General features: G+C 31.7%; 3 protein-coding genes across 6 annotated transcripts in view; 1 reads left to right on the forward strand and 2 right to left on the reverse strand.

Moving 5' to 3' along the window:
- Positions 1-148: 148 nt before the first annotated feature.
- LTV1 (LTV1 ribosome biogenesis factor) lies at positions 149-1,956 on the reverse strand. Its single transcript, XM_014236611.3, has 2 exons — positions 1,808-1,956; positions 149-1,751 (listed from the first exon to the last, which is right to left on the reverse strand). Exons 1-2 carry the CDS (start codon positions 1,808-1,810, stop codon positions 222-224), a joined length of 1,533 nt encoding a protein of 510 aa, XP_014092086.2. The 5' UTR covers positions 1,811-1,956; the 3' UTR covers positions 149-221.
- A 306-nt stretch (positions 1,957-2,262) lies between these two features.
- On the forward strand, positions 2,263-6,556 carry Rbpn-5 (Rab GTPase-binding effector protein rabaptin-5). The gene is made up of 7 exons (XM_014236606.3): positions 2,263-2,420; positions 2,500-2,769; positions 2,827-3,101; positions 3,171-3,997; positions 4,252-4,387; positions 4,457-4,573; positions 5,702-6,556. The coding sequence occupies exons 1-7, from the start codon at positions 2,360-2,362 to the stop codon at positions 5,975-5,977; spliced, it is 1,962 nt and encodes a 653-aa protein (XP_014092081.2). The 5' UTR covers positions 2,263-2,359; the 3' UTR covers positions 5,978-6,556.
- The window catches only part of Treh (Trehalase), a 39,888-nt gene continuing 27,822 nt past the window's right edge, over positions 6,407-18,472 (reverse strand). For 3 of the 4 annotated variants that reach the window (XM_036375530.2, XM_036375525.2, XM_014236609.3), the window contains 6 exons: positions 11,242-11,425; positions 10,238-11,116; positions 9,304-9,702; positions 9,079-9,223; positions 6,786-6,869; positions 6,407-6,709 (listed from right to left, as the gene is read on the reverse strand). In XM_036375530.2, the coding sequence (XP_036231423.2) occupies positions 6,787-6,869; positions 9,079-9,223; positions 9,304-9,702; positions 10,238-11,116; positions 11,242-11,425 (1,690 nt within the window). In that variant the 3' untranslated portion in view covers positions 6,407-6,709; position 6,786. Of the gene's footprint in view, positions 6,710-6,785; positions 6,870-9,078; positions 9,224-9,303; positions 9,703-10,237; positions 11,117-11,241; positions 11,426-15,710; positions 16,131-18,472 lie in introns of all 4 variants that reach the window. The other variant, XM_036375526.2, reaches the window with a different exon arrangement.

The raw sequence follows: 18,472 nt of genomic DNA on the forward strand, positions 1-18,472 counted from the left end.
GATATACTATCTGAAAACTGCTAAGGTGGCGTCAAAACGAAATTTGCAAATGTTAAACTAACTGATTCTGTTAATTCAAGGCGTCTGAAAATTAGTAAACAATCAAAAAAATAAAGACAAAAGCCATTACATATATATTAATAGACTATTATTTGCATTTTCATTAACACAATTATTATTTATTTTTTATACAATAGTTTTTAGCATTTAATATATATATGTTATACAATTTTACTGCCTTGCTGATTAGATTTCTGATTGATTTGAACGTGAGTTTGTCGCTTCTTTTCTTCTTTAAAGGCCTCCGTGTTTGCCTTCTTTTCGATTCGTCGTTCTAGCCGATACTCTTTTAAAAGTCGTTTGCGTTCCCTCTTCTCTTCAGGTGTTTCATCTTTAGGTCGAAGGGATAATACACTTAAGGTAGATATTAACGACTTGTTGCATAGTGATTTTGGACCGCCCGAAGAAATCGCTCCATTTTCAAGTTTTGCTAAAGCTTTCTCAGTAAGTTGGTTATCATCGCCATTTCTTAAAACATTTAATGGCATTCCCGTTTTCGGATCGATTTCAATTTTATTTGGGCCATCATTTGATTCAGCTTTACTACTTCTACGACTTCTACGTGTGGGCTCTGCAATGAGTTTCGGGTGATTATAGATATTCGAATATGTTGAAAGCACAGATTCACAATCCCATTTCTTCTGTTTATCATCATTCATTTCTACTTCAACTAATTCCTCATTGGGATCCTCTTCACCATCAACAATATCACGATATTTTTCCACCCGTTCACGATCCCATTCCTTTTTGTACGGTTCCACTCTTTTGCCACGTTTGTGTTCTCTGTAGCATGCCATCAAAACTCGATGCTTCTGATCCCAATCTCCCTCAATTTCTTCACAGGCTAGATCTCCCAATTCTGGATCATCATATGTTGCATAAAAATGCTCAAAGCGATCATCTAACAATGACAATTGTTCGTTGCGCCTAATAACACTTGAGGACATAGAATACTCAGTAAATCGAGATTTAGTTTCCTCATCATTAAAACGACGTTCACGCAGTAACGGGCCAAGACGATCCATTAGTTCTTGATCATCTTCCTCTTCATCACTTCCGTTTAAATCATCAGAATCTAAATCTTGATCATTATCTTCATCTATATTAGAAGATGATTCATCATTATCATCATCCTCATATTGACTATCTTCATCATCATCTTCGCCTTCTGCCATTGCTTTCATAATAAAATCATCTTCCAATACGTTATCCTCATTATCGAAATCAAAATCTTCATCTAATGCTGCAACTACATCTGGGTCCCAATCTGGTCGTGGTCCAGAAACGTTGGCCGCTCTGTTTAACATACCTTCATCCTCTTCAAATTCAGAAGCGAATACTGAACTTGGCAATGCCAATTTTGGAGCGGTAGTTACTGCGCCTTCTTCAATTCTCTTGCGTGCATGATTTGGGTTTTCAACATACTCCCAAACCACTTCCTGCTCCGGCTTTTTTAAATGCTGTAGATAATCATAATCATCATCAAAAAATATACCAAACTTCTGTTGTTCTTCACGGCGTTTAGTAGTGTTTATTGGGTCAGCGGTTTTAGTTTGGTTCTGTGGGGCCGCTTCTACCAGCACACGTTGAGGCGCAGTATCATCAGCTACCAGAGGGTCATGTTGACTTCTGTGTACCAAATGAAAGGTCACAGCGCTTTTGCGATCGATAAAAGCTTTCTTGCCCTTACCCTGGGAGATTAGAATAATAACGTGAATTCAACTCCAAAAATATTACATGTTCTTACCATTGTGCTTTAATATTATCAAATTGAGGAAACGTATTAGCAGTGTAAAGAAAATTATTTTATTATGAATTGACAGTAAAAAACATGTGTCCAGCGAATGGGATATGCAAACGAAAAGAAACGAAGAAAACAAAATGTGAAAAAATATCCAAATGGCTAGAATAATAATAAACAGAGAAGAATTGAGTTACGTACCAGGAGTTGCCAAGTATCATATGTTAAACTATCAATAAAATCATAGAAAAATTTAATTGTTTTAAGAGGAAAATAAACCATTAAAAAAATGTTTTTTATAAACAAATAAACAATTTAATTTTGTTTTAAAGACTTAGTTTATATGTAGCCTACAGATTACCAACAATAAGGCTGAGCAGGTCTAATACTTCTCCAAAACTGTTATCGTGATACCAAATAGGATCAGGCATGTATTTATAATGAGTGGTATCACTAACTTTTCTATTCTGATTGAAAAAGTTGTAAGAAGAAGAAAGTTTATAATATTGGTTAAAGTGCAAAAATTAATTGAGTAAATCATGCAAAGATCATTTTAAAATGGACGGAAAGGAAAGTAGTACAACTGATCGCACGGATGTGGCGGCAGTAGGAAATGACGGTAATAATAATATTCCTCACCAAACTGTGTTTTTATACGAATGTATATATTGATTGTTTTTAAATGCTTTCCCTATTAGAAAATTTGCAACAGCTTGTCGAAAATCTGCAGGAGGAGAAAAGGAAAATACAAAATGAATTTAATGCACAAAGAGCAAAAATGAAGGAACTGTATTTACAGAAGGAGACAGAACTTAATAAATGCCATGTGGACCGTAAAAAATTGCAGCGGGAACTGGATGAGATGAAGTCTCAATTCGTGGTCGCGGACTTAAAGTCGGAAAATGAGTTACGTTTAAAGGAGCTTAAGGCGCAAGAGGAAATCTCGTCATTGCAGCAACTAGTGCAAGGTGCTTGAGAATTTGTTATTCAATAAAAAAATTGGTTCAATATTTTCTTTTATGTAGATACGATTGAAGAGTCGACAATTTTAAAAGCTGACTTAGAACGCATGAAAGAAGAAAATAACAAGCTTTGGCAGGAGAATCGTGAATTCCGCGACCATGTACAGCAACAACCTGTAGAAACTACTAGCTTGGCGCCACAACAAATGCTGAGTCACGTAAAAAAGACTTTAAGAAAGCTTGGCGGCGACTCTACCGGGAGCGTAATAGCAAATAGTTTTAGTCAAACGGACAGTAATGATGAAAATAACAAGTCTAAAAGTGGTAAAAAAGACTACGTAAGTAATGACCTTATTCTAATCATGGTAAACTAAAAATTCAGAGTTTATGATATTGCATAAATTTAGGCGCAAGAAGATGCTGAAGTTTTACGTTCAATTGTGGTGCAGTTGCAAGAAGAAATGGAAGCACTAAAGGAAAAACTACGCGAAACAGATGAAAAATTAAGAAGTCAAGAGAGCACCGCAATAACCAATGTTATAACGCAAGAAAATGGAACGCCAAAGGATGATATATCTATTAACAAATCCACTTCCATAGATATCAACACTATATCCTGTGATGCCTGCATGCAATATGAAAAACAACTACAAGAAATGCAAACGAAAAGCGCTGAAGATCAAATCACAATAAATTCTATGCAAAAAGCAATTACCGCCTCACGTGAAGACTTACAAAAGGAAGCTGCTTTGCGTAAAGACTTGGAAGATCAATGGCAAGAGCGACGTGAAGCTCACAAAACAGAAGTACAAAAATTGCGCGAGCAGGTAAAATCAAGCGAAGAGCAATTGCTAGAGTTGCAGCAAAAGTTTCTCGACACCAAGGAAGAGGTAATGCGGCAGCTACAACGCATCACAGACGAACGCGAGCGTGTCAACAAACAACTGGAAACCCTGCAGGCAGATAACGACTTTCTTTCCGGTCGTTATTTGGCATCTTCTGAGGAGATCGAGAGCCAAGAGATTAATTTGCCCAACACAGTTGAGGAGTTGCAAGAATTAATATTGCAACAGCAAAACGATCTTATACAAGCACGTGTCAGTAGTGAATTCGAACGCAAGAAATGTGTAACCTCGTTGGATGAAATACAAATTTTGCGTGACCAATTGGAAAAAAGTAATAATGAGCGAATGGCATACAAGAAGAAGATGCAAACCGACAACAAATCTTGGCAGTAAGTGGGAAGGCTTAAAAAGTTGCATGAATTTATTTTTATTTTAAATATTTTAGTTGGCCGCATATTTTTACAGTATTAATAAAAGTCCTATATGTATTTTTTTTGTCAGAATACTTTTTGTGCATTAAAATATATTTATTTTATATTATTTTTTATTAAATATATATAATCTAATAATTTATGGTAAAAAATAGTGACATTTTATATATTTAGTTTTCCGTAGAGCATAAAAAATATCATAATTTTTGTAGGGATCGCTTAACCGAACATCTGGTAACAATTCAAACCTATGAAACGGCCAAGACGACGCTGGAACGTAAGGAAACTGAGCTGAATAGGCAGATATCCAAATTTCGCGTTGAGATCATCGAATTGCAGGATACAATAGTAATTGTTATTTTTCGACTAACTTATGTGCTATTTTATAACTAATTTCGTTTTGATTGATAATTGCAGGAAAAGTTAACTAAAATGAATGCAGATTATAAGACAAAAATCAAAATTCTCCAAGATGATTTGGCTACCAGCGAGCAAGTGCAGAAAGATTTTGTAAAATTATCACAAAGTTTGCAGGTAAAAAATGTTTTTTATTTATTTATTTTTAATTTAAAAATAAATTTTTATTTTTATTATGTGGATTATTTTTTTTTTTTTTGAATTGTAGTCATGCTAATGTAACTTTTTTGTCTTTTTAGCTTAAATTAATTTTTTCATTCTTTTTATAACATTAGTTTTTATTTACATTTTCATATGTGTTCAATACTGATATTTTTTTAGCTTATAATGATTTTTGTTTACGTTTTTGTGTATTAAATTTACTTGAAATATTTTGTTAAATAGTTAATGCATATTATTCTATTAATTTTTTATTCTAAAATATTCTAGGATCAATTTTTGTGTGTTAAATTTTCTTCAAATATTTTTTTATATATATCATTTACTATTAATGTAAATTTGAATAAGTTTTATGTTTAATTTATTTGGTTTTATTTCCTTTGTTTAATTTTATTTCCTTTGTTTAATTTTATTTAATTTTAGTTTCAACTCTATTTTTACTTATTTTATTTTATTATATTTAGTTCAAATTATTATTTTTTTTTAATTATTTCGTTTCATTTTATATTTTGATTTTATTTTGTATGTTTTTTTAATTGTGTATAATTTAAATTTGTTTTTAATTATATTTAATTTAAAACTTATTGAATTTTTTTTATTTAAAAGAATTATTAATTATACAGTCTTTTTTTGATTTTAAATATTTTTAGTTTGATTTTTGCTTTCATTTTATTTATATTTATTATTATTTTGTAATTTTTGATTTTTCTTTCAGTTTTTAAATACATGTATTTTTAAATGTAATTAGATTTTTATTTTTAAATATTTTTTTTTAATTTTTAAATATTTTTTATTTAAATTTTACATATTTTTTTTAATTTTTAAATATATATTTTTTTAATCTTTAAATGTATGTATATAGTTTTTTAATTTCTAAATTTTATTTTAAGTTTTAATTATTTTTCTTTTAATTTTGAAATATTTTTTTTTTTAATTTTGAAATATTTTATTTTTAAATTTTGAAATATTTTTTTTTTAATTGTTAAATATTTGTTTTTTAATTTTTAAATTAAAAAAAAAAATTTTTAATTTTTTTCTGTGCCCATGGTTTTTCTCCATCCAACTGTTTCCAATTCCTCTCTCCAGATGTCTTTGGAAAAACTGCGCAAATCTGCCACGGAAGTTCGCTGGCAAGAAGAAGAAGATGTCGATAATTGTCCCACATGCAATACCTATTTCACAGTGACTGTACGTAAAATTCATTGTCGCCATTGTGGACACATCTACTGTGAAAAATGTCTGACGAAGACAGTGCCGTCGGGCCCGCGCAAAAAAATCGTACGTGTCTGTGATATTTGCCATACACTGTTAACACCAAATACGGCGCCCTACTTTAGTCAGGAACCGCTACCCGCTAACTGAGCAACTACATACTAATATGCTTTTATTTAATTTAAATACTTGGTACTACATACATACATACATACCTACATATATTGAAAATCATTTAGATAGACTGACAGTTTATTGTCTCGAAAAAAAAAAAACAGAAAAAAAACCTATTTTCCTTTTAGCGTTTAATATTTCCTAGAAAAATAATGTTAGTTTAGTTAACAAAAAAAAAACGAAATATTGCGTATATTCTTTGTTCATGTTGGTTGATGCTACTGTGCATAGTTCCGATGATAGTTAAGTGTATGTATGTTTGTTGAATTTATAAAAAGAAAACAATCATATCCAGTCATCGCTCATTAAATGAGTAAGATTTGTGTATGTAAAATTTCGTTTTCTGTATTTGCTGCTTGCAAAGGTACATCAAGTGTGCTAGCTAATAAACTATTGCCAACAATATACATAAATATATTTTATTAAAAGCAAAGCAAAGCAAGAAAAGAACAATAAAATTATAATAAATAAAATGTATAAGAGCGTAATTAGTGTAATGTGCAAGTTGAAATAAAACTCAAAATAAATTTAAATTATACATATATACATGTGCTATAAATTAATGCAAGTCACTGAAAAAATACATAAGGCACTGCAATTGCACACAAAGTTCTCTCTGTGTGTGTGTAAGTAACGAAGCAAGTCATGGTCATATGCAATCACGTCTTTATCTGCCTTAAAAGTGTGTCAGACGACTTTAATTGGACTCTGCAAATAAATTTTGTTTTAAACAAGTTAATTACGTATCGCTTCAATATATTCCGAATTCATATTGAGGACCTACCTTACCACAGCGATTGTCCTAGCATTGCGCCAAACACCGAAATCAGCAGCGCAACAGTCAAACTGAAAATTGTATTTACCGAAACTGCAAAAAAATACATTTTGGTTGTGGTAAACAACCAGCGTTAAATATATTCAATTATGTGTGCGCTTACAGAAATATTTTTTTTCATAGAACTTATTGAATCTATTTTTTTTTGTAATTGAACTTATGAAAATTACATAGAATACAACAATTAACAAAAAATGTGTTGAATAGTTTGTGTATTTACAGCGACAAAGTAATGGTGTGAAAATTACAAAAGAGTCTACTTATAGTAAAAGGAAAAAAAATACAGGGAAAACCGTTAACTTTGGTTGCTAAGAAGGGGCCTTTACAGGTGCATTCCTTATAGCATAAAAGGGTATAAAAAGGCCTTTATCTTGATTATAATCGGTCAGTTTGTAATGCAGCTATATGCTATAGTGGAGCGGTATGAACAATATTTTCGGAGTTTGAAGCCTTGCTTAGACTATCGTCAACTGCCAAATTTCGTGGTTATACCTAGTTTATATGGCAGCAGTTTATATAGCAGCAATAAGCAGCTTCTTGGCGAGGAAAACATGTATGCAAAATTTCAGAACAATATCTCAAAAACTGAGGGACTCGCGTATATACAGACTTAAAACGAGTGAGCTCGTCACGCTGATAATTTATATACAAAAATTTTTATATTTACATTTTATAGTTTCTTCAACGTTGCCTTTTGGGTTTTACAAACATCGTGCCAAACTTAATATATCCAGTTCAGTTTATAAAAAATCACTCTGGTCTAGTTTGAGGTTAAGTTGACTTTGTAATATTCTCTCAGTTTTCTTGACATTTCCATTCAGAACTGATATTACAAGTAATAGTTATATAATAAAATAATAATTCAATAAATTATTTATTCATTTATAATGAATAGAGTATAGTAACAAAGCAATAATTAAATAAAAACTGGAAAACAAAAATTATTGTTTATGTAATTTTTTATGTTATCAACATTTTTTACATATTTTTCTTTCAAATAATTGTCTAGTTGTATCAAGAACCACACTAAACAGAAATTTATTAAGTTTATGTAAGAAAAAACTAAATATTTATTTGATTTTATTAACATACTTTCGTTACTATTGAGATAAAATAATTGAATGGAGTTAAAATGAATATTTGTCTATTTTTTATTTAATTAAAAACGAAAATATTTTAAAAATTATATTTTATTAAATTTAATTTGTTTTAATTGATAAAAAAACAATATAAATATATTTTTTAAATCATGATAAATTTAATTTTTTTACATCAAATATATTTTATATATTTACTTTTTTTATTTCTTAATAAATCATACAAAGGAGAAACAAAGAAACAATAATTTAATAAAATTATTAAAAATATTGTACTTGATATATTGAAATAAATTTAAACAAAATATATTAAAATGCTTGATATTTTGAAATAAATTAAAATATTAATTTGTGTAAAAAATGTTTAGCTTTTTAAACGAAATTTTTTTTTGCTTTATTAAAAAATTGCTTTTAACACGAAATTTACTTTTTTTAGTCTAAATAATTTCGGCTTTAAACTGGAAGATTTTATTTTCTTAAGATTATATCATTTTGTAACTTATATATTTTTATAACTACTTTTGTTTTTATTTTGCTTTTGTTAAAATGTTAATAAAAATTAGTTTATGTGCCATGGTGAATAACGAGTAAGAAGACTTTAAATGAAAATATAACATTTATATTATGTACAATACATTTATTTCACATGTACATATACATATGTATATGTATGTATTTAAATATTTACACACTTCTGATGGAGTTAACCGATTTTACGGTCTTCGCGGTCTGCACAATGAAAGGGTGGATTTGTGGAGACTTTTTGTGGTATAAATATATGTACATATGTATGTATATGTTTCTTATGTGTGTGTGTGTGTGGGTGTACATATGTATACAAGCATGTATGTATGTATGCCCTGACGCATTAATGAAACAAATTTTCATTTTATTTATAATAATATGTTTATCTATTTTAATTTTATTTATTGTACAATTACAATGCAATCTTAGATGAATATTCTCTAATATAGTTTAGCAATATGCTGTGAGACAATAACAACAACAAAGACAAATGAACTGTAATGAGTCGAGATTTTTGATTGTTTTTTTTTTTTTTTTGCTTTGCTTTTTTGTTTATATTTTTAATTTTTTCTATTTTTTTAAGTGAATTTAGTTGCTCTATTTTGAAAACGCATCGTCACCTGTTGATACCGCACTATTCGATAGTGACAAGTCGCCACCATATTTTGTGAGGAGCTCAATAATAACGCCATTGCTCCAGCCAAAGCCTTTCTGCACCTCGTACTCTCCGCCGCCACCATGGCCGCCGAATGTCATCGCATCGTACTGTTATGGCAAAAAACAAAAACAAAAAGAAAAAAAACAATATTCTTAAATATTCAATAGAGTTTTCATTTGTTGCAAACCTTTTCGAACATCGTCTGCGTCTGTTTGTATGCCTCGAAATTCGATTTCACCCATCGATGTCCCCATCGCTCTGACAGTTTCTTTGCCTCGGGCGTACCTAAGTTCTCCAAACCGCCAATAAGCAAATATTGCATTGGTGGCCACACATTAGGGAAGTCCCATTGTTCACCCGTAGCCGCGAGCGTATTTGGCACGCCACCGGGGTAGCTGTCCAATTTCAAATCTTCAATGTATTTTAGCACAGATGCCGAGATTCTCTCTGTGTCGGATTTATTAAATGCGCCCGTCCAGAGTGGTAACAAATTGGTGGGTATAAAGTAATTACGTGGTTTCTGATTTATCATATCGTAGTCCAGCCAAACACCGGCTTCCTCATTCCAGTGTACAGCTTGGATAGCCTTGAAAATGTAAAATGTGTAAGAAAATAAGTTGGATTTGTATTGGAGTAAGGCTTATTTCGATTTTCTAGTCCGCAACTAAATATATATTTAATATTTATTACAGTAATAAGTTATAAACATGTATAGGAGAATTCGTATTTGAGCAGACAGTAGTAAAATAAGTACATATAGATCTATGGTTCGAAGCAATAACTTCTACTTGAGGTAGATACTGCTTCCAGAAGCATTACAAGAACTTTTTTATAGTGTTTTTTCCCTAACTGGCCATTTGTCAGACCTCTTGACCCACAAAAGCCATTTGACATAAGCCCCAAAGATCCTTTAACGTCTTTACCTATGTATTTCTTCGCAGTGGATGATATTGCAAGAGCCGCATCCCCACCACATCGGATCAGGATTTTGAATTATATCATGTATTTTATTATCGCATTCTGGATATTATTCCTGCATAACCATTACGGATAATTTTCTGTTCGATGTTTGCCAAGCACTCTACATGTTAGTTCTACATCATACTTCAATATATACTAACCTCTAATATCTTTGCAGCCTTCAATTCATATTCATCGGATTTGGCTTTGTTTCCCGTTTTGTCATGAAATTCTGCAATTATTTTCGCATTCATATACAGTAACGCATTGAGATCGACGGGTACAATTGAGCGTGTCTTTATTTCGGCAAGATCACCTTCATTTGTGCCGTTTTCATTGACGAACCAACGTGAACTGAAGTCCATACCCGATTCGGCGCCGGCTTTTAATTCGGTATAGTGCTGTTCCTTATCCTCGTCGGTGCGGAAAGCTTCCGCTGTTAGAACATCTTCACGATAAGATTCCGGTCGTGGACCGGTGGAGCTATCTGTATAGATGGCAACATCATAACCCTTCGCCTGTACGGTGTGATTATTCATCCAATATTCAAATTCATGTTCCAACGTATCCAAAGCTTCCAAAGCAAAACTGTAATCTTTTTTAAAGTCAACGTAGGCCTTGACCATAGAAGTCAAAAATGGTGGCTGTGAACGTCCCGTGTAGTAAACACGACCACCGTTCGGTATGTAACCGAATCTCTGTACAATGGATAAAAAGTTTTCGATCATGCCACGTGCCGTTTCGTACATCTCCGAATACAATAGACCGCGAATAATCCAATAAGAATCCCAATAGTAAAATTCGATGAAACGACCACCCGGCACTATAACTGGATTATCAACAGGTATTATCGAATAGTATTCTGGATTCTTGTGCACGTCTTCAATCATTTTGCGGCCCAACTCCTTCCAAATACCATTCAAATCGGAGCCCCATTGTTTGAGGTCTGGATCGTTGATGGCGTTTAAGAATTCAGGATTTTCCTTCCAGTCATTCGGTATCCAAGGCTCGAATTCTTTACCGCGCTCTTCGAAATGTGTCTAAAAGAAGTAAGCAAAGTGTGTGGGATAAATTGTAGAATAGCTAAATGCTATTGTTAAAGAGACTTGAATCGTGAAATCTATATATGTAGGTACATATGTATATATTGTATATCTCAACTTACATCAACGAAATCCCGTAGTTCCGCCTCGGATGGTGTATTATTGTACTTAAGCATGAACGCGTTGAACTCTTCCATAGTTTGTTCTGGCCGATTTATCAGCTTCATGTCGACAAACGTTTTTGAGTCCTTGTAAAGGTGGGCCATTTGTACCGCGTGGAGCAGCGGTCCATGGCAATAGATTTGGCTAACGAAAAACAAAAACGAATACATTAACCATTTTAACCAAAAACAAATGTTCAACCAAATGTGTGTGAAGACCAGCCAAAAAGAAGCCATCATGCAGCTAGGCTCAGCACAGACGACGGTTGCATAAATATCTTCGAATCTTAGATGTCACCCGTATAAAAATACAGTTTAAGTGTTCCTTTTTTCTAAATCTGAGTGATATTTTCAATTTATGACTAAAATTATATAGTTTCGTAAAGCATTTGATTGATCTCAAAGCGCGTGAAACCGAAAAGTATTTGAAGACCTTCCAATGACAACAGATGTAAAGAAATGGAAGCAGGCATGCGTTCCAATATGAAAACAACCCCAAGAAAATAATGCAGAAGCTTCAAAGAAGACCTGCAATAGTCTAAGATACAGATGGTGCAGGTTTTTGGATGGGAAATCGTGCATTGAAATAAAAGAACGTTTGTATACGAAATACTTGTTCGATGACAATACTCAATTGGTAGAACGAGTTACAGCAGATCGCATGTCGTTTTTTGGTGAGCACCGAAAACATTTACCATGGAGGATAAGGTAACAAAAGTTCATGATCTTCTTTTAGAGATTGAAGGTGCTTAAGATAGCTGAGACAGAAGGTATGTTAAGAGGCGGGTTGGGTCATATTCTACATGAAATATTCGGCATGAGAAGGCAAAATACACTATGGGTGCTGCGTTTCCTCACTTCGAACAACAAGCGCTCCGTGAAAGTACTTCAACAACAACAACAAAAAACACTGTTACTTGCTATTTAAGGGCAATCCCAAAAAGTTTTTGCTTTACTTCTCGACCGTCGAAGAATTACAGGTTAGTTGAAAAGTTTCTGCACTCGAAATAAAAAAAAATACTGTTTTTGTGACGACATATATTTTTTATTCAACATAATCTTCCTTAACTTTAATACACTTATTCCAATGATCCTCCAATAATTTTATGCCAACCCTATAATGACTTTCCGGAAGCTCTGCAAAATACCCGCCTACGGCTGTAATAGCTTCTTCATTCGACGAAAAACGCTTTCCATGAAGGAATTGTTTCAGGTTTCTGAAAAGGTAGTTGTCGCTGGGAGCCAAATCTGGTGAATTGCTCAAGCAATTCGTACTTTAAATAGTTGAGCTTAGTGAGCAGGTACTTTGTCTTGATGAAAAATTATATTTTTGTGCTGCAAACCAGGTCCTTTCTCACGAATTTTTTCAGCCAGCTGATCCAAAAAGCTGCAATAATATTTCGAGTTGATGGTTTTACGTTTCTGCAGATAATCAATAAACAAAATTCCTCTTGAATCCCAAAAAATTGATGCCATAACCTTCTTTGCTGATGGTTGTGACCTCACCTGCTTTGGAGCTGAATAACCAGCTTCAGTCCACTGTAAACGTTCTTGTTTCAATTTAGGATTAGGGTGGTAGATCAACATCTCATCCATAGTTATAAAACGACGCAAGAAATCGGTTTTATTCGGGTTAAAATGCTTCAAATTGTGCTGTCAAATTTGTTTTCGGTCCAGTTTTTGTTAAATTGTTAACGTGTGCGACACTAACTTTTAAAATAGCTTTTTCATATGTAATTCTCCATGTAAAATATGAAGTACTCGTTCGTCTGAGCTGCCTATGGCATTAGCAATTTCACGCTTAGTCAAACTTGGAACTAACAATATTATTAGCTTGCTCAATGATTTCTGGTGTGGTTGCGGTTTTTGGTCGTCCTTCGAGTGGATCCGCTTCAAGCCTAGTACGACCACGTTTAAATTCACCAGCCCAAAATTCAACGGTGTTTTTTAAAGGTGAAGACTTCTTTTACACTTTTAACAATTGTTCATAAATTTCCCCTTGCTTTTAAACCGTTCAAAACAAAGAATCTAATCACTGCGCGATATTTAATTTTTTTTTACTCTGACACATCAACTTCAAATGGCTTGTAAACAAAGATTAATTGACAGAAAGACTTGTAAGTTTGCATATGTTCTCACGACAGATGGTCGAATGAAGAGATTATCGCCGCATTTGCAGACCTCCAAAAAGTGTATTTTTGAGACGAAATAATATAGTTGGCACAAGTGTATCGAACTAAAAGGACATTTTTCCAATATTTTCGTTTTATTTCTGATGTGGGTTTTATGAGTCTTTCGCTAAGCCTATCGTTTTTTATAGTCCCACTGAAAGGATGAACAATACACGCCGTCATCTGTTGTGGCAAATTCTAAGCCATACATTGCAGGCTTTGGCGTTTTTCATGTGCTCTATTCGCTCCATTATGCTCCTACATATCAATGTTAGAAGTGGCATCAACTATTTCAATATCTATGGCAATAAACTTAGCAAGTTTCATTGATGATTTTCATTTTAATAAACTGTTTCGGTATAACTTTGCGTTAAAATCAGTATTTTATTATTCAGCAAGAAAATCGATTTAAATTGCAGCTAAATAACTTGTGTTTGTATTTATATGCAAGCAGTTATTTAAAAAGAGTCATTAACTAAAGTCAACTAAAAATCTATTTTTATGATGTTTTTCCCGAGCACACCCACACATTTTATATATTATATAGCTATACTTGTAGATATATTACACATTTTTATTGCAAAAGTAAATTACACTTTCATTCAATTTAATGCTTGCGCATTTAGAGTTGACAGCGCTAATTTCACTGCAGATTACAAGTATTGCAAATTTTCAACTTTGAAGTTTCACCTTGAAATGATCAACTCGAGTCACATGTACTGTATAATTTGATGCTTAAATGCGCAACAAGAAGAAGCTTTCTGAAACAAATTAATAAATTTATGACCGCAAAAAGACACGTACTGTTTTCCAAATTATGCCAGGAATTGCTGGTATTTTGCACATCTGAGATTATCCGCACGAAATACCATACCTTTTATGTACGTATGTATGTGTTTCAAAAACTTGATTTTATGATATAAAATATTTGTGGGTTAATGGTTTTTGTAGATTTGGCAGTATCAACAGAATTCTAGTTGATAAAATAAATTATTGCAGATCAAAGAAATAAATAAATTAGTCTGGTAATACTTTTTAAACCTTCTTACATGGTTAGCATAAAAAATTTCACTTTTGTGTAAGGATTTTTGTTGGCTCCTTTATCTAAACAAGGTTTGAGGTTAAGAACATTACTGTTTTCATTTCCACAAAAAAACAATTAAAACTGCTCATTTATAAATCTTACTTTGTTTTTCAAAATATTCTCCATACGGAGCAGTTCATGAGTTTGAACCAATTTTCGAAGCAGTTTTCAAAAAATGACTGACACCGTCTCGAAAAATGCATTTCGAACGCATCAAATGCTTTTACTGCCATAAAAAATCGTTGCATACGTATCTACCTCCTTCATGAAAGTGGAAAGTAAAAGTGGGTCACTGAGTATCAAATCAGGATTATACCACGAATGGATACTGAGTGTCAAATCAGGACTATACCACGGATGGCTCATTGACATATTGGTGAGTAAAAAATCCTTCTGACAGCGCTGTTATGTAAAAAATCGTCTCAGAGAGTTTTCTTTCTTTCATTAATTTTCTACAAACTAGTCATTGTATATAGTTCAGATTTATATCGTCCGTCGTTATGACGTCACTTTAGCTAAAAGCTGTTACTTTGAAGTGAGTAGGCAATTTCATAATATTATCTTATAAATATAATTTACACTTAAAAATAATCATCTTGTGTTTGTTTATATGCAAATGGAGAGTTTTGATAACTTTAGTAGGGTGAATGAGCTTCACTTGAAGTTTCGAAGAAGTAAAGTTGACGAATTTTAATTTTCCATGGACTTAAGTGTACAAAAATTACGAAGCTTCTTCTAATAACGACTTGAATACTTATTATAGAACAGGCTCGATAATTTTTAAAACAAAAAAAAAAGAATGACAGGATGATATACCTACATTGGAAAGGAAGAGAATATAACAAAAATGACGCGAAAATTAAGTTACATCCAATCTGAGTTAGGGCAGAGGAAGGAAGGTGAATAAAAAAAAAAAAAAGAATAAATGACAAAGTTGTAGGTAATAAAAATAGCTAGATCTTCAAAACTGCAATGCAGTTCAAATTTATGAAAATTGAAAATAGTTTAGTTAGTTAGAGTTTTCCTTTATTCTGAAACTTTTTATTGATATTCCGTCGGCAATACATATGTAACTATTTTGGATTTCTATGATTTTAGCCATAAAGGCTTAGCTTATGACAGCGTCCCATTTACTTTTATTGCTTTTTTCTTAAGTTTGCTATTTTTTCACTTACCAAGAGACCGGCTCGCCGTCATTGTAGAGTCGTTTCTGTATCGCATTGGCAGGGATCGTATGCCCAAAGCTCGCGCGTAAACATAGATTTAGAATGACAAGCGCGCCGATGGGAATATAACGCGTGCTCACAACTCTTTTTAACACAATCATTTTGTCCTCTTTAGTTTAATTTAATAATACTTTTAATAAATATACTTAAGTATGTAAGTAACGTTTAGCTTGTTGTTTTTGGTTGAACGTGGTTCATTTAAGTGTAGACGAAAATAATACTTTTGGTTTAATTACTTATGTTATTTTATTTTTAATATTTTGTTTTTTCTTTTTTTATTGTATATTAAATTCGACTCGAATCGGTTTCGATTTCGATTTCGATTTTGTTTTGATGTTTTTCTATGTTTTACTTTTTTTCTGGAAAATACTGCTAAGCAATTGATAATTTTAATAATTTTACACATTTAAATGAAAAATTTTTTTTTAATCATTTTTATTTATTTTTTGTGCGGAAACGAATGCGACTACGCTTCCTTAAATCACTTTTAAGCAATTGTGAAGTATATTTTCTTTTTTCTGCACAGATTTTATAATTTCTACACAAAATTTAAACTTTCGTTTATTTTTTTATTTCAATTACGCGTATATATTTCTCTCCTCACACACATACATATGTATTTATTAAGTTTTTTCGCACGTCTTACTGATGTAAAGACAAATTAATAATTGGTATGCCAGCTGGCGGACGCGGATATTATGCTCAGCTTACTCGTTACTCGTACGTGTATGTAACGATATAGTTTTTACAGCAAGTTGTAGACTTCCGCTAACAACGCCGCAAATGACGGAAGTGAGGGCTAACTTATGAATGACCCATTCTAAAGCGTTTCTGAACTATTTATTTGTGGATCAAGGCAGCAAACGTACTCGCGAATATCTATATAATATATAGTACTTGTGGTATAGCATACAGGAGGATACATATACGAAATATAACGTGTATTGGTATTGGTTTGCGAAAATTGGAGACCACATTTTAGTGGGAATGAAAGTTAAGGTTACCGCTACCCTATAAGGCACGGCATAAAAGCTGATTAGATTACTCGTATATTGTCTTTCGTATATATTTAAATGTGTTTCTTAATGAGTTCTTGAAGTATTTTGCCTTGTAACATTTCAATTAGGGCTTTTCGGGTTTCTTTTTATTTAAATATTTCTTTATTACAACAAGTTTTAATTACTTTTTGTATTTGAAATTTTTACATTGTTTTAAAAAAGTTCAGGAATAATTTTTAAATATTTAGTTGGCAGTAATTTTTAAATAATAATTTAGCTAGAAGTAATTTAACTTTTTTAAGTAGTTTTTAAATATTTTATTAACATTATTTTAAGATATTTTTTTTATAAGAATGATATATTTATAAGAATAATGTTTAATGATTTTAAAAAGTAATATTTAAATATGTCGTTAGAAGTAATATTTGAATATTTTGTTAAAAGCATTTTTTAAATGTTTTAATATTTTGTTAAAAGCATTTTTTAAATGTTTTGTTAAAAGCAAATTTTAAATATTTAATTATAAATATTTTGTGCGAAGAATTTTTAAATATTTTGTTAGAAGTAATATTCTTTCGGTTTTGAAAAACCCGTGATACATAAAAGAAAAAAAAATTTCGCTGTTCCTGTGATGCTGAACCGTCCATAAAACAATTTTGCTTTTTTTATGGAAAAAGCTTAAGTAAAATTTAAAGACTCTGGATTAGTTAAATAATAAACATTAAACTTAATCAAATATCTTATTATGACCAAAGAAATTACTTTCAATAATATGGAAAACTATTTTTCTGGTAGTTAGTATAAAAGTTGTTGGTAGTAAAACAGTTTACTTATAAAATTTAGTTTTGCCGGGACCCCTGATATTCGCCGTTTTTTCTGCTGCTCTTCTATGTGCTTGCCCTTGGTTGTGAAAGCTATTTTGAGCATTTTATATTAAGATAATTTTTTTTATTTAAATGCAACAATAAATTGAAGGTATACTAGACTTTTGGAAATTTTGTTGTAAAAAAAATGTTGGAAATTTTGTTGTAAAAAAAATTTTGAAAATTTTTTAACAAAAAAAGAAAAAAATTTTTGAAAAATTGCTTGAAAGATTACTAAATTGTAAAACTGCAATGTACAATTTCCTGCAGGGTCCTTTCATTCTCGTCTAAAATCATATGAAAGTCAGTTTTCAACAAGAATTTGCCACACTTATATAAAAATTACATATACTATGTGTGTATATGTGTTTATGAGCTTATTAATGTTTGGCAAGCTGTGTGGTGGGCTCAGTATACTTTTCTATTTTTAAACTGATCACTAGTGAATTTAATCGGTAGTTGTGAAAGTACCGTTATTCGTACGTACATAAATTTGGACTTATATACGTTTGTATGTATGTACGTATGGGTGTATGTGCGAATTTATTTCTGTTGTGACTTGTGGCGTTACATTTAATTTGAGCTCGCCTCAGGAAGTAATTGTGGCGACTATTTTCGTTTAACGACTGCTACTATGATATATTCAACAATTTTTATTGACGTCCACACATACTCGTACATATGAAGAAGAAATGCTTACGTACGTAGGTGTCGGATTCTAGTTTTTTATATTTGTGCAATGGTTATGCAATTTGTCGGGATCATGACACAGCTTTTGGGTGCAATTTATCATATTATCTCAAATTTCAGTGAACGGTAAATTTTGATACTACTTAAAGTACTATAAGTC

This window comes from Bactrocera oleae, chromosome 4 (genome assembly GCF_042242935.1).
Source record: "Bactrocera oleae isolate idBacOlea1 chromosome 4, idBacOlea1, whole genome shotgun sequence".
NCBI classification, from domain to species: Eukaryota; Metazoa; Arthropoda; class Insecta; order Diptera; family Tephritidae; genus Bactrocera; species Bactrocera oleae.

Bases quoted from the DNA above. Each gene is read 5' to 3' on its own strand.
- Rbpn-5 (XM_014236606.3), top strand. From the start codon at position 2,360: ATGGACGGAAAGGAAAGTAGTACAACTGATCGCACGGATGTGGCGGCA. The intron at 3,998-4,251 runs GTAAGTGGGAAG...TAATTTTTGTAG, and splicing joins ACCGACAACAAATCTTGGCA to GGATCGCTTAACCGAACATC. The intron at 4,574-5,701 runs GTAAAAAATGTT...TCCTCTCTCCAG, and splicing joins AATTATCACAAAGTTTGCAG to ATGTCTTTGGAAAAACTGCG.